Here is a 12,905-nt window from a genome sequence, read left to right as displayed (position 1 = left end):
GACAGCATGGCGGCGCCGCATTTTCGACTCCATTCATAACTTGGCGCATCCCTCCATCCGGACAACTGTCCGGATGGTTTCCAGCAGGTTCGTTTGGCACGGACTCCGCAAACAGGTCAGTGAATGGGCCAAAACGTGCATGCACTGCCAGACGGCCAAGGTGCAGCAGCACACCAAAGCCCCACCGCAGCAGTTCCATCCCGCCCACCGGCGTTTCGACCACATTCATGTGGATATCGTGGGCCCCCTGTCAGTGTCGCACGGAGCGCATTACCTCCTGACTATCGTGGACCGGTTCACAAGATGGCCAGAGGCGGTCCCGCTCACCGACACCACCTCCGAATCTTGCGCCCGAGCCCTGATCGCCACCTGGATATCTCGCTTTGGTGTACCAGCCCACATTACCTCCGACAGAGGCACCCAGTTCACCTCCAACCTGTGGTCAGCTATGGCCAGCCTTTTGGGGACTCAGCTGCACCACACAACTGCCTACCACCCACAGTCGAACAGGCTAGTGGAGCGTTTCCACCGTCACCTGAAGTCGGCCCTCATGGCCCGCCTGCGAGGAGCCAACTGGGCGGACGAGCTTCCCTGGGTCCTGCTCGGCATTCGCACAGCGCCCAAGGACGACCTGCACGCCTCGTCGGCTGAGTTGGTATACGGCGCGCCCCTGGTCGTCCCCGGGGAGTTCCTACCAACCCCAAGGGGGCAAGAGGAAGAACCCGCAGCAGTCCTGGGCAGACTACGCGAGAAGCTCGGTAACCTGGCCCACATACCCACTTCACAGCACGGGCGGCACCCGACCTGCGTACCCAAAGACCTACAGAACTGTAAGTTTGTGTTTGTACGAAGGGGCGGGCATCGGCCGCCGCTGCAGCGGCCATACGAGGGGCCGTTTATGGTGCTCCGGAACAACGGGTCCACGTTCGTGCTGGACGTTGGGGGGAAAGAGGAGGTTTTCACGGTGGACCGCCTCAAACCAGCCCATGTGGACCTGGCGCAACCGGCCGAGTTTCCGGCGCCTCGGCGCAGAGGCCGACCTCACAAACAGGTTCTGGCCCAGACTGTGGACATTGGGGGGTGCATCGCCGGTTCTGGGGGGGGGGGTTATGTGGCGACCCATTTCCTGGCGTATCCGAACCGACTCACAATTAGATAGCCTACGGGGGTTTGCGAGCACAGAGCTTTGGAGCCTCTGCGCCATGGGGGGGCCGGTTGACAGAGGCTTAAAAGTGAGGCTGAAGTTTTTGAATCAAGTTTTTTCCTTCAACTGCAGTTACCGACTCCGTGTCGTAATTTTAGCGCTGCGTGTAGCACACCACTACAACCTGTTAATAACCCTTGTGCATTTGACCCCTCATTCCATCAAAAATATGCATACTTGTTAAAATTATTCAGATCCAATAATCATAATCCCAAAAGCTTGATAAAAAGTATTCTTGGTTATTAGGAAATCAAGCAAATATATTTCTATTTTATGCTTTACCATCAGAGTTGGATTCATACTTATAGTAACTTTTGATGTACTCTTTCCTGATCATTATAAACCAAGGATCAGATTTGTAACTTAGGTTGGAGGGTCCATGGAATTTTATGGAAATATAAAAAAAATCAAACAATGAATTAATAAAATGACAAACTCAGGGCAAAGAACTTCAACACTATTAAATCTATTAGGATGTAGATTAAGAGGATGTATTGGTCCTTCCCTCCAAACAATGCCTTATGTTTGGCTCCTGGCAATTCGTATTGTGTGAGTTGTATGATTCAAGTTCTATAGTTAACAGTGTTCTTAATACAAACTTGGAACAAATAATACATTTAACAGAAAAAATATTGATTTTAGTCATTTCAATATAAACACATCTAAAAATGTACTAAATGATGCTATGATGGGAATTACTTCAGAAATTTTACCAACTGTACGGAATTCTTAACTGTTACTTATTAATACAAGTCACAACAACTACAAAAGTTATTCTGTAAGGACAAATCAAAGGCAGATGTGGCAAAAAAAAACAAGAATGATGAATCAAAGGTATTTATGACTTAGAAATTTAATATTTTGTGTTGATAAAATTAGAGAGTTTTATACCTGATTATAAATTAAAATCAAATGCTTAGAAATCAAGTTAAAAGCCTTTAGAAAAGAGAGCCAAGAGAGATACATTTTATCAATGGCAACAAAATTGAAAGAGTTGCAAATATTAAAGCAACGTAAAAAGCATTACCAGAAGTGTATTAGTTGACAATTAAATTACCTTGTGACTTATACACCAGAAAGTTAAGAAAAAAGATCACTTCTGTATTTCTACAATTTCAACCTCAGTGTACATTAACAAAATTATTTTCATAAATCTTGAAACAATTAATTTATTAATTTTTTTGACATAATGCAAATAGTTCATTTAATGATGTCATCACTTTTTAAAACTTAATATCATGTGATGCTTATGCCATGCTTTTCCGATAAACACCTTTGCGTTGAAAATCCTAATGTTCAGTACATTATCATGGTTTGAGGATGCAACATTTCAAACACAAGATCAACCCACAACTACACTGCAATTGTGTGATGAAATCAAGTTTCAGTACTGAAATTAATTGGCACAAAAGCACAAGTACAAGCAGGAGTAAGTAACCTGACACTCCATACTCCAGCACTTAATAGGATCAATGCTGATTTAAGTTGGCCTCAACTCTTCAGCTTTAATTTCAAATTATCCTTAATTCCTTGACATTTCAAATGTTGACCTATCTCCACCTTAAATATATTTAATGACCTTTCCTCTACCATTCTCAGTAGCACGGAATGCCAGAGATTCACTGTCGGCAAAAACATATCCAAGCTCCACAGTTTAAAATGACTGTCCCCCTTTTAAAATGACATGTCTTTTGTTCCTAATTCTGCCACAAGTCTGAATCTCAACAATTACCTAATCAAGTCTCCTTAGGATATTATGTTTGAATATGATCATCTTCCATTCTTTTAAACTCCAAACTATCTAGCTCCTTGATAGGACAACTTTCTCATCACATGAATTATCCTGGTAAATCTCCTTTGTTGTGCCTCCAATGCTGCTGTACTGGATTCCAGTTAACTGGGACACATCAGGACTAATTTTGGCCCAATTAAGTGGCTGCCCCAATCAGCTGAAGTTTCGTGGAATTAATTAAAAAGGTATAAAAAAGACAAAATGAGTAACAGATTATGATTTAAATGAAATACAGAACTAGTACAAAGACATACAGGTGTCCCCCACTTTACGATTGTTCACTTTACGCCACTTCACTTTTTCAAAAGACCTACATTAGTAACCTGTTTTCACATTACAAAGAGGATTTTCGCTTTTACAAAAAGTTTTCCCATATAAATTAATGGTTCTTCGCTTTACGCCGTTTCGACTTAAGAAAGGTTTCATAGGAACGCTCTACCTTTGTAAGGGGGGAGGGGAGAGAGACACCTGTACCAGGTTATAGGTCATTGTGAATTGTCCCATGATTAGGTTAGGGTTTCTGAGGGAACATGCCTTGAAGGGCCTACTTTGCACTACGTCATTAAATAAATGATTGTCCTTCAAATTATTCGTAGTTACTGTCTTGTTGAAGTAGAGAAATCATTTCATTTTCAGTCACAACCACTTCTGGCATCTCCAAGCCTGAATGCTTAAAGCAAGAAAATTTGGAATTGTCTTGCTGCTATTTCTTGCCAACTATCAGTGACAATAATCACTGTTTTTTTATCACAAACACACGCAACTGACTCTAGTTAAAAACCGCTTGCTCTAAGCATGGTATAGTGTCTAATGGCCAAACTAGTGCATGTGACTGATGCTAGTTAGAAATTGTTTGTCTTCTGTCTCAATTAAGCAGCAGTGTCCCAAAAAACAAAAGGAATCCCAGCTATTTTCTCGATCTGCTTTTGTTCTTAGAGTTGTCTCAAATGAGCAGCAGCCCTGATTAACCAATGACACAATTAACCAGAATCCACAGTGTATCCTTTTTAAAGAAGGCAAAGATAAAGGCACCAGTGAGAAAAGTCATCAATGTTGCATCTTCAAAGCAACATACACAAAATGCTGGAGGATCTCAACAGGCCAGACAGCAGCTATGGGAAAGAATAAACAGTCCATGTTTCAGGCTGAGATCCTTCATCAGGACCATCTTCAAAGGACCACTGCTACATTGTGCTCCTTGTGGTATTCTTTAAAAAAAACTGTGTTGGTAAGGTATGAGCATCAGAAATGGTAGAAAACATCACTAGCATGAAAAGTCAAAGAGTCCATTTGTGTGTAGGTAATGGCACATCAACTCAGGAGCCAAACAGAGAAGTGTGGCAGCAATCACTGAAAGAGCTGAACCAATTGATTTAAGGAATTCGCACAAAGTACTGTAGCAGGAGATGCTTGCTGTAAAACAGAAACACTACTTGAATATAGTGCCACCATTTGTAGAAAAGTAAAAGAGAATAAGAGTTCAGGCACAAGTATGCTTCATAGACAACCTAGAGTTGAAAAACATAACTTACTCAGTAAAGGTTACACAGCGAGGCAGCTGTCCTCTGAAATAGGCTCCAAAACATTTGCCCACTCACTCAGTTTGCAGTTCTGCAGTCAGCCTGTTTACTAGGATATGTCAACTCATGTTTTCAATAGAAAAAGAAAATACAAAGAGAAAATTGGGTGAACAATGAGTGATGATATTATTACAATCACAGTATTGCAACTTTGCAAGATTTTAGATTGCACATCGAGACAAAATTATGTATGGTCTAAGGAGACAAAGCCAATAGGCACTTCATCTGATTTTGCTTGCATGACTGTCACTTCATGAAGATGGCAGACAATGTATCAAGAATTCAGTTCCTTTCCAGTCACAAACATAAGTGTGACTTCCAACGTACAAATGCGAAAACATAAGGTTCAGAAACTGGGACAGTAACAGAGGAACAGGACAATGTTCAAGGTATGCCAGCAGTCATTTCAAAACGATTCTATTAGATAATCTAAGCGCTATTTGCATCAAATGAAATTATAAATAGCTGCAACAAAAAGGCAATAAATGTGAGCAGTTTTACTTACTCCTATACCTAGCACAGAGAGAAGGATTTCTCAGAAAATACAAATCTTATTATTGCAACTGCTGCTGATTTCCATAGCATCTTACTTAGTGCATGACAATTTTAAGTTCAATACTAATTAACAAAGTTATCAGTAATACAGAACTAACACATTTGCAAATTGCTCCATTATAGGGAAGGTACCCAAAACAAACAGTTCAATCACCTTTAAAAGGAGCATGGTGAGCTTAAAGTTTAGGACAATCACAATCCCAATAACTGTTGATGGAAATGAGTATGTCAAACAAGTGACAAAAGAGTGGCTTGCACAACTGACAACCAATTCAAAGGACATGCTCAATGATCACCAAAGTCAGCCTTAAGGATATTGTCTTCCAAATAGCTAACACTACCATCCATCTACCCCATCCCTGATTTAACTCAATACCACTTTCTCATACCCTTGATTCCCTTGTTATTCAAAGGTTTATTGATCACCATTTTGAATGACCTCAACAACTAGGCATCTGCAACTTTCAAGAGTAAAGGATCATGAAGATTCAACATCTTGTATGTAAATATATTCCTCTTCATCTCAGTCCCAAAAGGCCTGTTCATTATTGTGGTATTATAGCACCTGAACTTCAGGAAAATAATACCAATGTTCAGCCAAATATAACATCATCTTGAAAGACATGCTTACTACATGGCTCATATACATATTAAATTTGCAATTCAGGAGAGGCTAGTTACTTCATCTTCCAACTGACAAATGAGAGACTAGCTCATGGAATTTTAAAAAAATGTTTTATTCAAAGTAACTAATCATTCCCAAAATCTCTTTAGTGACAATCATCCCTCAGAAGCTGGTGTGTAAACTGTCTTTGTTGGGTCCCAACATCTCCTTCTGTAATTGGAGCTTGGGTTTGACAGGGACCTCAGACAATCCACGTAGGCAGCAACCTCTCTAGCTCCATCACACTGAGCACCATTGCCCTATGGTGAGCTGGCATACAGAGCAGCAGTAGAACGGCTTGTGGACTGATGCGAGCACAACAACTTGAGTCACAACCTAGAAAAGACCAAAGAGATGACTGTGGACTTTAAGAAGGTGCAGGCTGACCACTCACTACTGTATAACAACAGCTCCTCTGTGGAGAGTAGCACCTCTACTTACTGATGAAAATGAGGCAAGCGAGGCTCACTGGCCCCATTCTAACCAATTTGGGAGAATTGAGATCCTTTTTGCTGTTAAAATTGGGTTTCCAATGCATGGCCTCGGGTTCTCAGTGCCAGCCTGAGCTCTTATCCACTTCAAGCAGTCAATGAACGGTAATTCCTGAGTTACTGGGGATGTGGCACTCTTTCCAAGAAAGCTTCAGTTATTTGCCCATCAACTTGGCAAGCCCTTGCTGGAATAAAATCAAAATAGCATATCTTAAGAACCTGGTGTGAGATGCTTAAACCACATAGCCAGCCCATTGAAGCCAAATGAGTGTAACCAGGGCCTCAATGACTCATTAATCTTGCCAGTGCAGTTAGAGGACTGACTAGATACATTGCCAGTACTCTCTCTCTCCAGTGCTTTGATGTGCCTACTAGAAATAGGAAAAACAAGAACACTGCTGCCACATTGACCAAAGCTTTGTATTATGTTTGAGATCTGATCTCCAAACATTCCATCCTCAGATGGTTAAGGGATATGCTGTAAACTGAAGACCATGTAGAATCCCTTTTTGAATGCTGAATCTCCTCATCAGTGTCCATTTTGTTGAGATGGGTCTCGGCCTGAAATGTCAAAAGTTTACTCCTCTCTACAGCAGGTAATCAATAAGCTGCAAACTCATTACGAGATACAGAAGATTGTGAGGTCAAGACTCCATTTTATCACACTAGAAGCCATTTAAATCTGACAACAGTGATGTAAAGCCTTTCAGGCTTTAGTATCTTTTCCCCAATGGAAGAGGGGAGAAGAAAGAATATCCAGGATGGGTGGGTCTATAATTATGTTGGTTGCTTTACTGCGGCAGCAAGAAGTACATACAGAGTCCATAGAAGGGAGCTGGTTCCCTTGATGAGCAGAGCTGTGTACACAACCCTCTGTTAGGGCTTGACAACAGATTTGTATCGATTCTTTCTATGGTACATTGATAGAAATTGGAGAGTAAATGGGGACATACTAAATTTCTATAGCCTCCTGAGGAAGTACAGGCATTGATGAATTTTCTTGGTCATGGCATCTATGTTGCTGGACCAAGACAGGCTACAGGCTCCTAGAAATTTGAAGTCTCAACCTTAACATTGTTGATATAGACAGGAACATGTGTACTGCTCCCCTCCCTGAAGTCAATTGCCAGTTCTTTTGTTCTGTTGACATTGAGGGAAAGGTTGTTGTCATAATACCATGCTCCTAAGCTCTTTATCTCCAACTCATCATTATTTGAGCTATGGCGCACAACAGTGGTACCATCTACAAACTTGTAGATGAAGTTAGAAGAGAATCTGGCCAAGTATTGCTTTGCTTTGTGAATTTCAAGTGCAAGGACAATGGTGTACTTCAGCTAATAAGTTAATGATGACTTGGAGCTCAGCCTCCAAATACAAGCCAGTCTAAACATTGCAGCTAGATTACAGTGCAGAGGTTGTAGTGACTTTGCACCTTAAATGAAGACAGTGTAGATTGAACAGTCTCCCATCATTCCTGCAGATTAGCTTCATTCCAGCAGGAAGCTAACTGGAGAATACATTAGCAAAATGAAAGATTCAAAAAAGCCAGGCTTGACAGCACACTGCACAGAGATTGAATCGATTGCAAAACTGATTAGGATCACAGTTCGCATGCCAGCAAGGCACTGACATAAACGAGAAACACACTTCTGCAAGCAGCCAAGTTTGAGGCATATGGCCCAGAGTCTCTCTTGACTGACAGAATCAACAGCTTTAATAAGCCAGTATAATGGTTAGCATTGTTCCCTGCATTTCTCAAAGCCCCCAGGTAAACAGAACCCATTATGTGATTCAGGGAACAGCTGTCTGTCCACTTCAAGAAGCAGTCGAGGAGGATCTTGGCAATGATTTTCCTTGGCAGACTATAGGCAGTCATATTTGTTTCCTTTTTTGATAGTGGTCTCAATTATGGCATTTCTCAAAGTCCTGTGGAGTATCTACTTCTTCCCAAACATGGGAGAAGCAATGATGAATTTAAGACCGAATTTCCTCATTGCTAAATCAAAGAACTTTAGGTCAGATACTGCCAGCACCTGAAGTCGATTCATACGTATCAAATCAGTTCTGGTTCTTTCTGATGCAGAATCTTAAGAGTCTCTTTGTTGATGCTAATTATGATGGACTTTAGGAAAGTTTAGATGTTGTGGCCACTTTATGGTTCCTGTTGGTGGAGGTCAGAAGGTTAGAACATTATGTCCCAGGAGCTCTCTTTATAATGCTTTGGACCTTCAAGAACAATCTTATTATATTGATTATTTCTGTTGTTGATGCTTTGGGCCCAGATTGATTGAGTTAACAAAGTTAATAAGATGGTAGTCCATCCAAGAGACATTGTTAAATGTCACAGCATGGGTAATGCAGCCTCTTTCTCAAACAATAATATAATCTAATACACGCCAGTGTTTGGATCAGCTGTCCTGATTTCAAGTCAAGTCACTTTTTATTGTCATTACGACCATAACTGCTGGTACAGTATATAGTAAAAATGAGACTTTTTTCAGGACCATGGTGTTACATGACACAGTACAAAATCTAGACTGAACCACATAAAAAACACATAAAAACTACACTAGACTACAGACCTACCCAGGACTGCATAAAGTGCACAAAACAGTGCAGGTATTACAATAAATAATAAACAAGACAATAGAGCAGTAAGGTGTTAGTCCAGGCTCTGGGTATTGAGGAGTCTGATAGCTTGGGGGAAGAAACTGTTACACAGTCTGGTTGTGAGAGCCCGAACGCTTCGGTGCCTTTTCCCAGACGGCTGGAGGGAGAAGAGTTTGTATGAGGGGTGCGTGGGGTCCTTCATAATGCTGTTTGCTTTGCAGATGCTGCGTGTAGTGTAAATGCCTGTAATGGCGGGAAGAGAGACCCCAATGATCTTCTCAGCTGACCTCATTATCTGCTGCAGGGTCTTGCAATCCAAGATGGTGCAATTTCCGAACCAGGCAGTGATGCAGCTGCTCAGGATACTCTCAATACAACCCCTGTTTGTTTTGTTATTCCTGTATCTCTGATGAATAAATTATGATAAGGTCATGCTGCAGGCATTAAGTCAAGAGGACACCCCATTGGAGTTAATGTTCCCTATTCCTTACTGACCAATCACGCCTTGCCAGAGAATTGCATCTTTTCAAACCCTGCCTTTTATGTTGTGCAGCATCTTCCTTTGAAACACTGGCCAAAAGTCCCCACACCCCCAAAGCCAATGTAGAAAACTCCCTGACTACATCCACAAATTTCAGAGTTGGAATGCATGTACTGAAGAGAATATCTTTACAAGTCAATGCCTCAAGAAGATAGCATTCATTATTAAGGACCCTCACGATCCAAGACATTTCCTTCTCATTACTACCATCAGGGAGGAGGTATAAAAGCCTGAAGACACACACTCAACACTTTAGGAAAAGCTTCTTCCCCTCAACCATCAGATTTCTGAACTGTCCATGAACCTACAAACACTACTTCATTATTTTGCTCTATTTTTGTATTACTTACTTTTTATCTTTCTTATTGTAACTTATAATTTTTTTTTTGCATTGCACTATACTGCTGCTGCAAAACAACAAATTTTACAACATGTATCAGTGATAATAAACCTGATTCTCAGCATAGAATGCTACTTCCTTATTTGAGTGTGCCAACACGTCATGAGATGTTCATATATAGCAAAGCAGTAGCTGTCAAGACATCAGATTATTCATTCATGACAGCAAAGCCATAGAGACAAACCTATCACCTTGTTTTTGAACTGGACATCTCCTGCCTGCCATGTACCATTCAGGGCACTGATGGCAAAATAACTTTGTTCCCAAGCTGTGATAACAGAGCAGCATTCAGGTTAGTCACTGATGGAGGTGTCTATGATGCCACATTGATCTTAATGCTCCAGATGCAGAAACTTCATATTGAAGACAGGAATTTGCCTTCATCTGACTAACATGGTTAGCCATAGCTTAACAACTACTGACAAAGAAAAGCTTTAAGTGGCAATGGGACCAAATAACTGGAAATCAAACTTTGCTTTCTGGATATGACCGCATAGAAGCATCATTGTATAGATTGTACTTGTAAGTACAAACATCTGTGCCCTATTGCCCCACTGAACTCATAATTGGTATACCTTGACTTTGTTTTATCCCCATAGTTCAGACCCTTCCTACCTGCATCCATGACACCACACACACACTCTTTATCTTTCCAAGGACTTCAAGTTCCCTAGCCCTCATCACCTTATTTTTACGATGGATATCCAGTCCTTATACACATCTATCACCTGCCAGGAAGGCCTCAAAATTCTCTGTTTTTTTTCTGGACACCAGATCTAACCAGTTCCCGTCCACCACCACTCTCTTTTGCCTAGCAGAACTTGTCCTCTCTTGAAATAATTTCTTCTTTGGCTCCTTCCACTTCCTTCAAACAAAAGAGGTAGCCATGGGTACCAGCTATGCCTGCCTGTTTGTCAGCTACATGGAACTATGTTCCAAGCCTACACTGGTGACCCTGCTGCACATTTCCTATGCTATATCAATGACTGAATTGGTGCTGCTTCCTTCACCCATGCTGAACTCATCAACTTCATCCATTTTGCCTCCAACATCCACCCGGCCCTCAAATTCACCTGGTCAATTTCCAACACCTCCTTTCCTTTTCTCGATCTCACTGTCTCTATCTCCCAAGACAGCTTATCCACTGATATCTATTACAAACCCACAGACTCTCACAGGTACCTGGATTACGCCTTACAGCACCCTACTTGTAAAAACACCATCCCCTTCTCCGAATTCCTCCGACTCCACCACATCTGCTCTCAGGATGAGGCTTTTCATTCTAGAATGAAGGAGATGTGCTCCTTTTTCAAAGAAAGGGGCTCCCCTTCCTCCACCATCAACACTGCCCTCAACTGCATCTCTTCTACAGTATTTCATCCATCTTCCTACCCCATCTTCCCTTCACACTACCAGGGATAGGGTTCCTCTTGTCCCCACCAGCCTCCGCTTCCAGTACATAATTCTCTGAAAATTCCGCCACCTCCAACTGAATCCCACCACCAAACTTCCGGTAATGCCCCCCCCCCCCACCACCCCCTCACCATTCCCCATCCCCTTTCCCTTTATCTCCTTACCCACCCATCACCTCCCTCTGGTACTTCTCTCCTTTTTTTCTTTCCATGGCCTTTGGTCTCTTTCACCAATCAACTTATCTCTTTACTTCAATTCTCCCCCTTCACATTTCACCCATCACCTGGTGTTTCACCCACTCCCCCCCCCCCCCCACCTTTTAAATCTATTCCTCAGCTTTTTCTCTCCAGTCCTGCCAAAGGATTTTGGCCGGAAACGTTGATTATTTTTATCCATAGATGCTGCCTGGCCTGCCGAGTTCCTCCAGCATTTTGTGCTTGGTGCTCTATTGTCAACTACCTCCCTTCCCCTTGAAATGTTGACATTGATTTCTTTTATTAATTATATTTGGAACCCGTGAGAGTAGACAAAATCTCAGTGTGGGCTGTCATCCAAAAGACAGCATTTCATCAGCTCAGATCTTTGAGCTTAAGTTTCTCGAATGGAAACTGAAACCGGCACTTAGCAATTCACTTAGATGGTGGGTGGTAAACAAACCGGATCCTGCACTCAAACGATAGGAAGATCTGCCAAGAGTACACGGAACAGAGGGACAATTATGAAATAGCAATATCAACAAAGAATAGTCGGGCCGAATGGACTCCGTTCCACGTTGGTCCTTACGGATGCTACAAAGCTTAGCGGCACCCTCAATGCCGTACCTGTGCTGACCGTCGACGTTCTCCAGGGAGACGGTAACGGGTACGGTCCCGATGAAGGAGTCCGACTCTCGGGCTCCAGTACCGCCGCCGCCGCCGCCTCTGGCGTCGGCCACCGGGTCCGTCCTGACTCCCGGTGCGGCTTTCTGGCACAGCTGTGCTGCCAAGGGAGACACCGTGTAATCGGGCTGGGGTAAGGCCTGCGGGTCCCGAGCTCCGGAGCCTTCACTGCCGCTCGCTTCCAGATCCATGTTCGCGCGAACGCGGATCGGGAGCGGGAGCCCGGGATCCGGACCGCGAGCACACCCAGCGGCCCCAGGTGGAACTACAGCGAGCGAGCGAGACGGCGTGCGCCTGAGTGCCATCCCGGCCGCCCGATTGCATTCGCCATCCTCGTGGCGAGAAAAATCCCATGTAGCTTTGCCGAAAAGCCCAATTCACGGCACTTTTCCCCGTGGAAGTGGAACCACGCAACGGTCTCGGAAGCCAGTTCTTGTAAAGTTTAATGGCGGTTGACAGAACATCATAAAGTGCATTACCGCCACCTACTGAGTTTAAGCGTGGAACAAAGAGACAGGATGTATAGCAACCTGCACACACAAAATGCAGACCAGGCATCATCTGTAAAAAAGAGTCACTAAATTCCCCCGCCCCCCAAAAATCTTAAGTACTATCGAAATTTCAAAAAGTCAAATACGCACTAATGATGGATGACACTAACAAATTTCCATGTTTCCACTGTGTTTGTCCCAAATATCTCAATTTAGCAACTAGATGTTCCCTTTCACCTCAGAGGAACTGCATTCAAACAATATATGCTGCACCGTTTCTTGATTA

General features: G+C 42.8%; 1 protein-coding gene across 3 annotated transcripts in view; it reads right to left on the bottom strand.

The window, feature by feature from the left end:
- LOC132391706 (uncharacterized) overlaps positions 1-12,459 on the bottom strand; it is a 68,536-nt gene extending 56,077 nt beyond the window's left edge. For 2 of the 3 annotated variants that reach the window (XM_059965253.1, XM_059965254.1), the window contains exon 1: positions 12,072-12,448. In XM_059965253.1, the coding sequence (XP_059821236.1) occupies positions 12,072-12,433 (362 nt within the window). In that variant the 5' untranslated portion in view covers positions 12,434-12,448. Of the gene's footprint in view, positions 1-12,071 lie in introns of all 3 variants that reach the window. The other variant, XR_009511327.1, reaches the window with a different exon arrangement.
- Between the last annotated feature and the right edge of the window lie 446 nt (positions 12,460-12,905).

This window comes from Hypanus sabinus, chromosome 3 (assembly GCF_030144855.1).
Source record: "Hypanus sabinus isolate sHypSab1 chromosome 3, sHypSab1.hap1, whole genome shotgun sequence".
NCBI lineage: Eukaryota > Metazoa > Chordata > Chondrichthyes > Myliobatiformes > Dasyatidae > Hypanus > Hypanus sabinus.
This window is presented reverse-complemented; position numbering and strand designations above follow the sequence as displayed.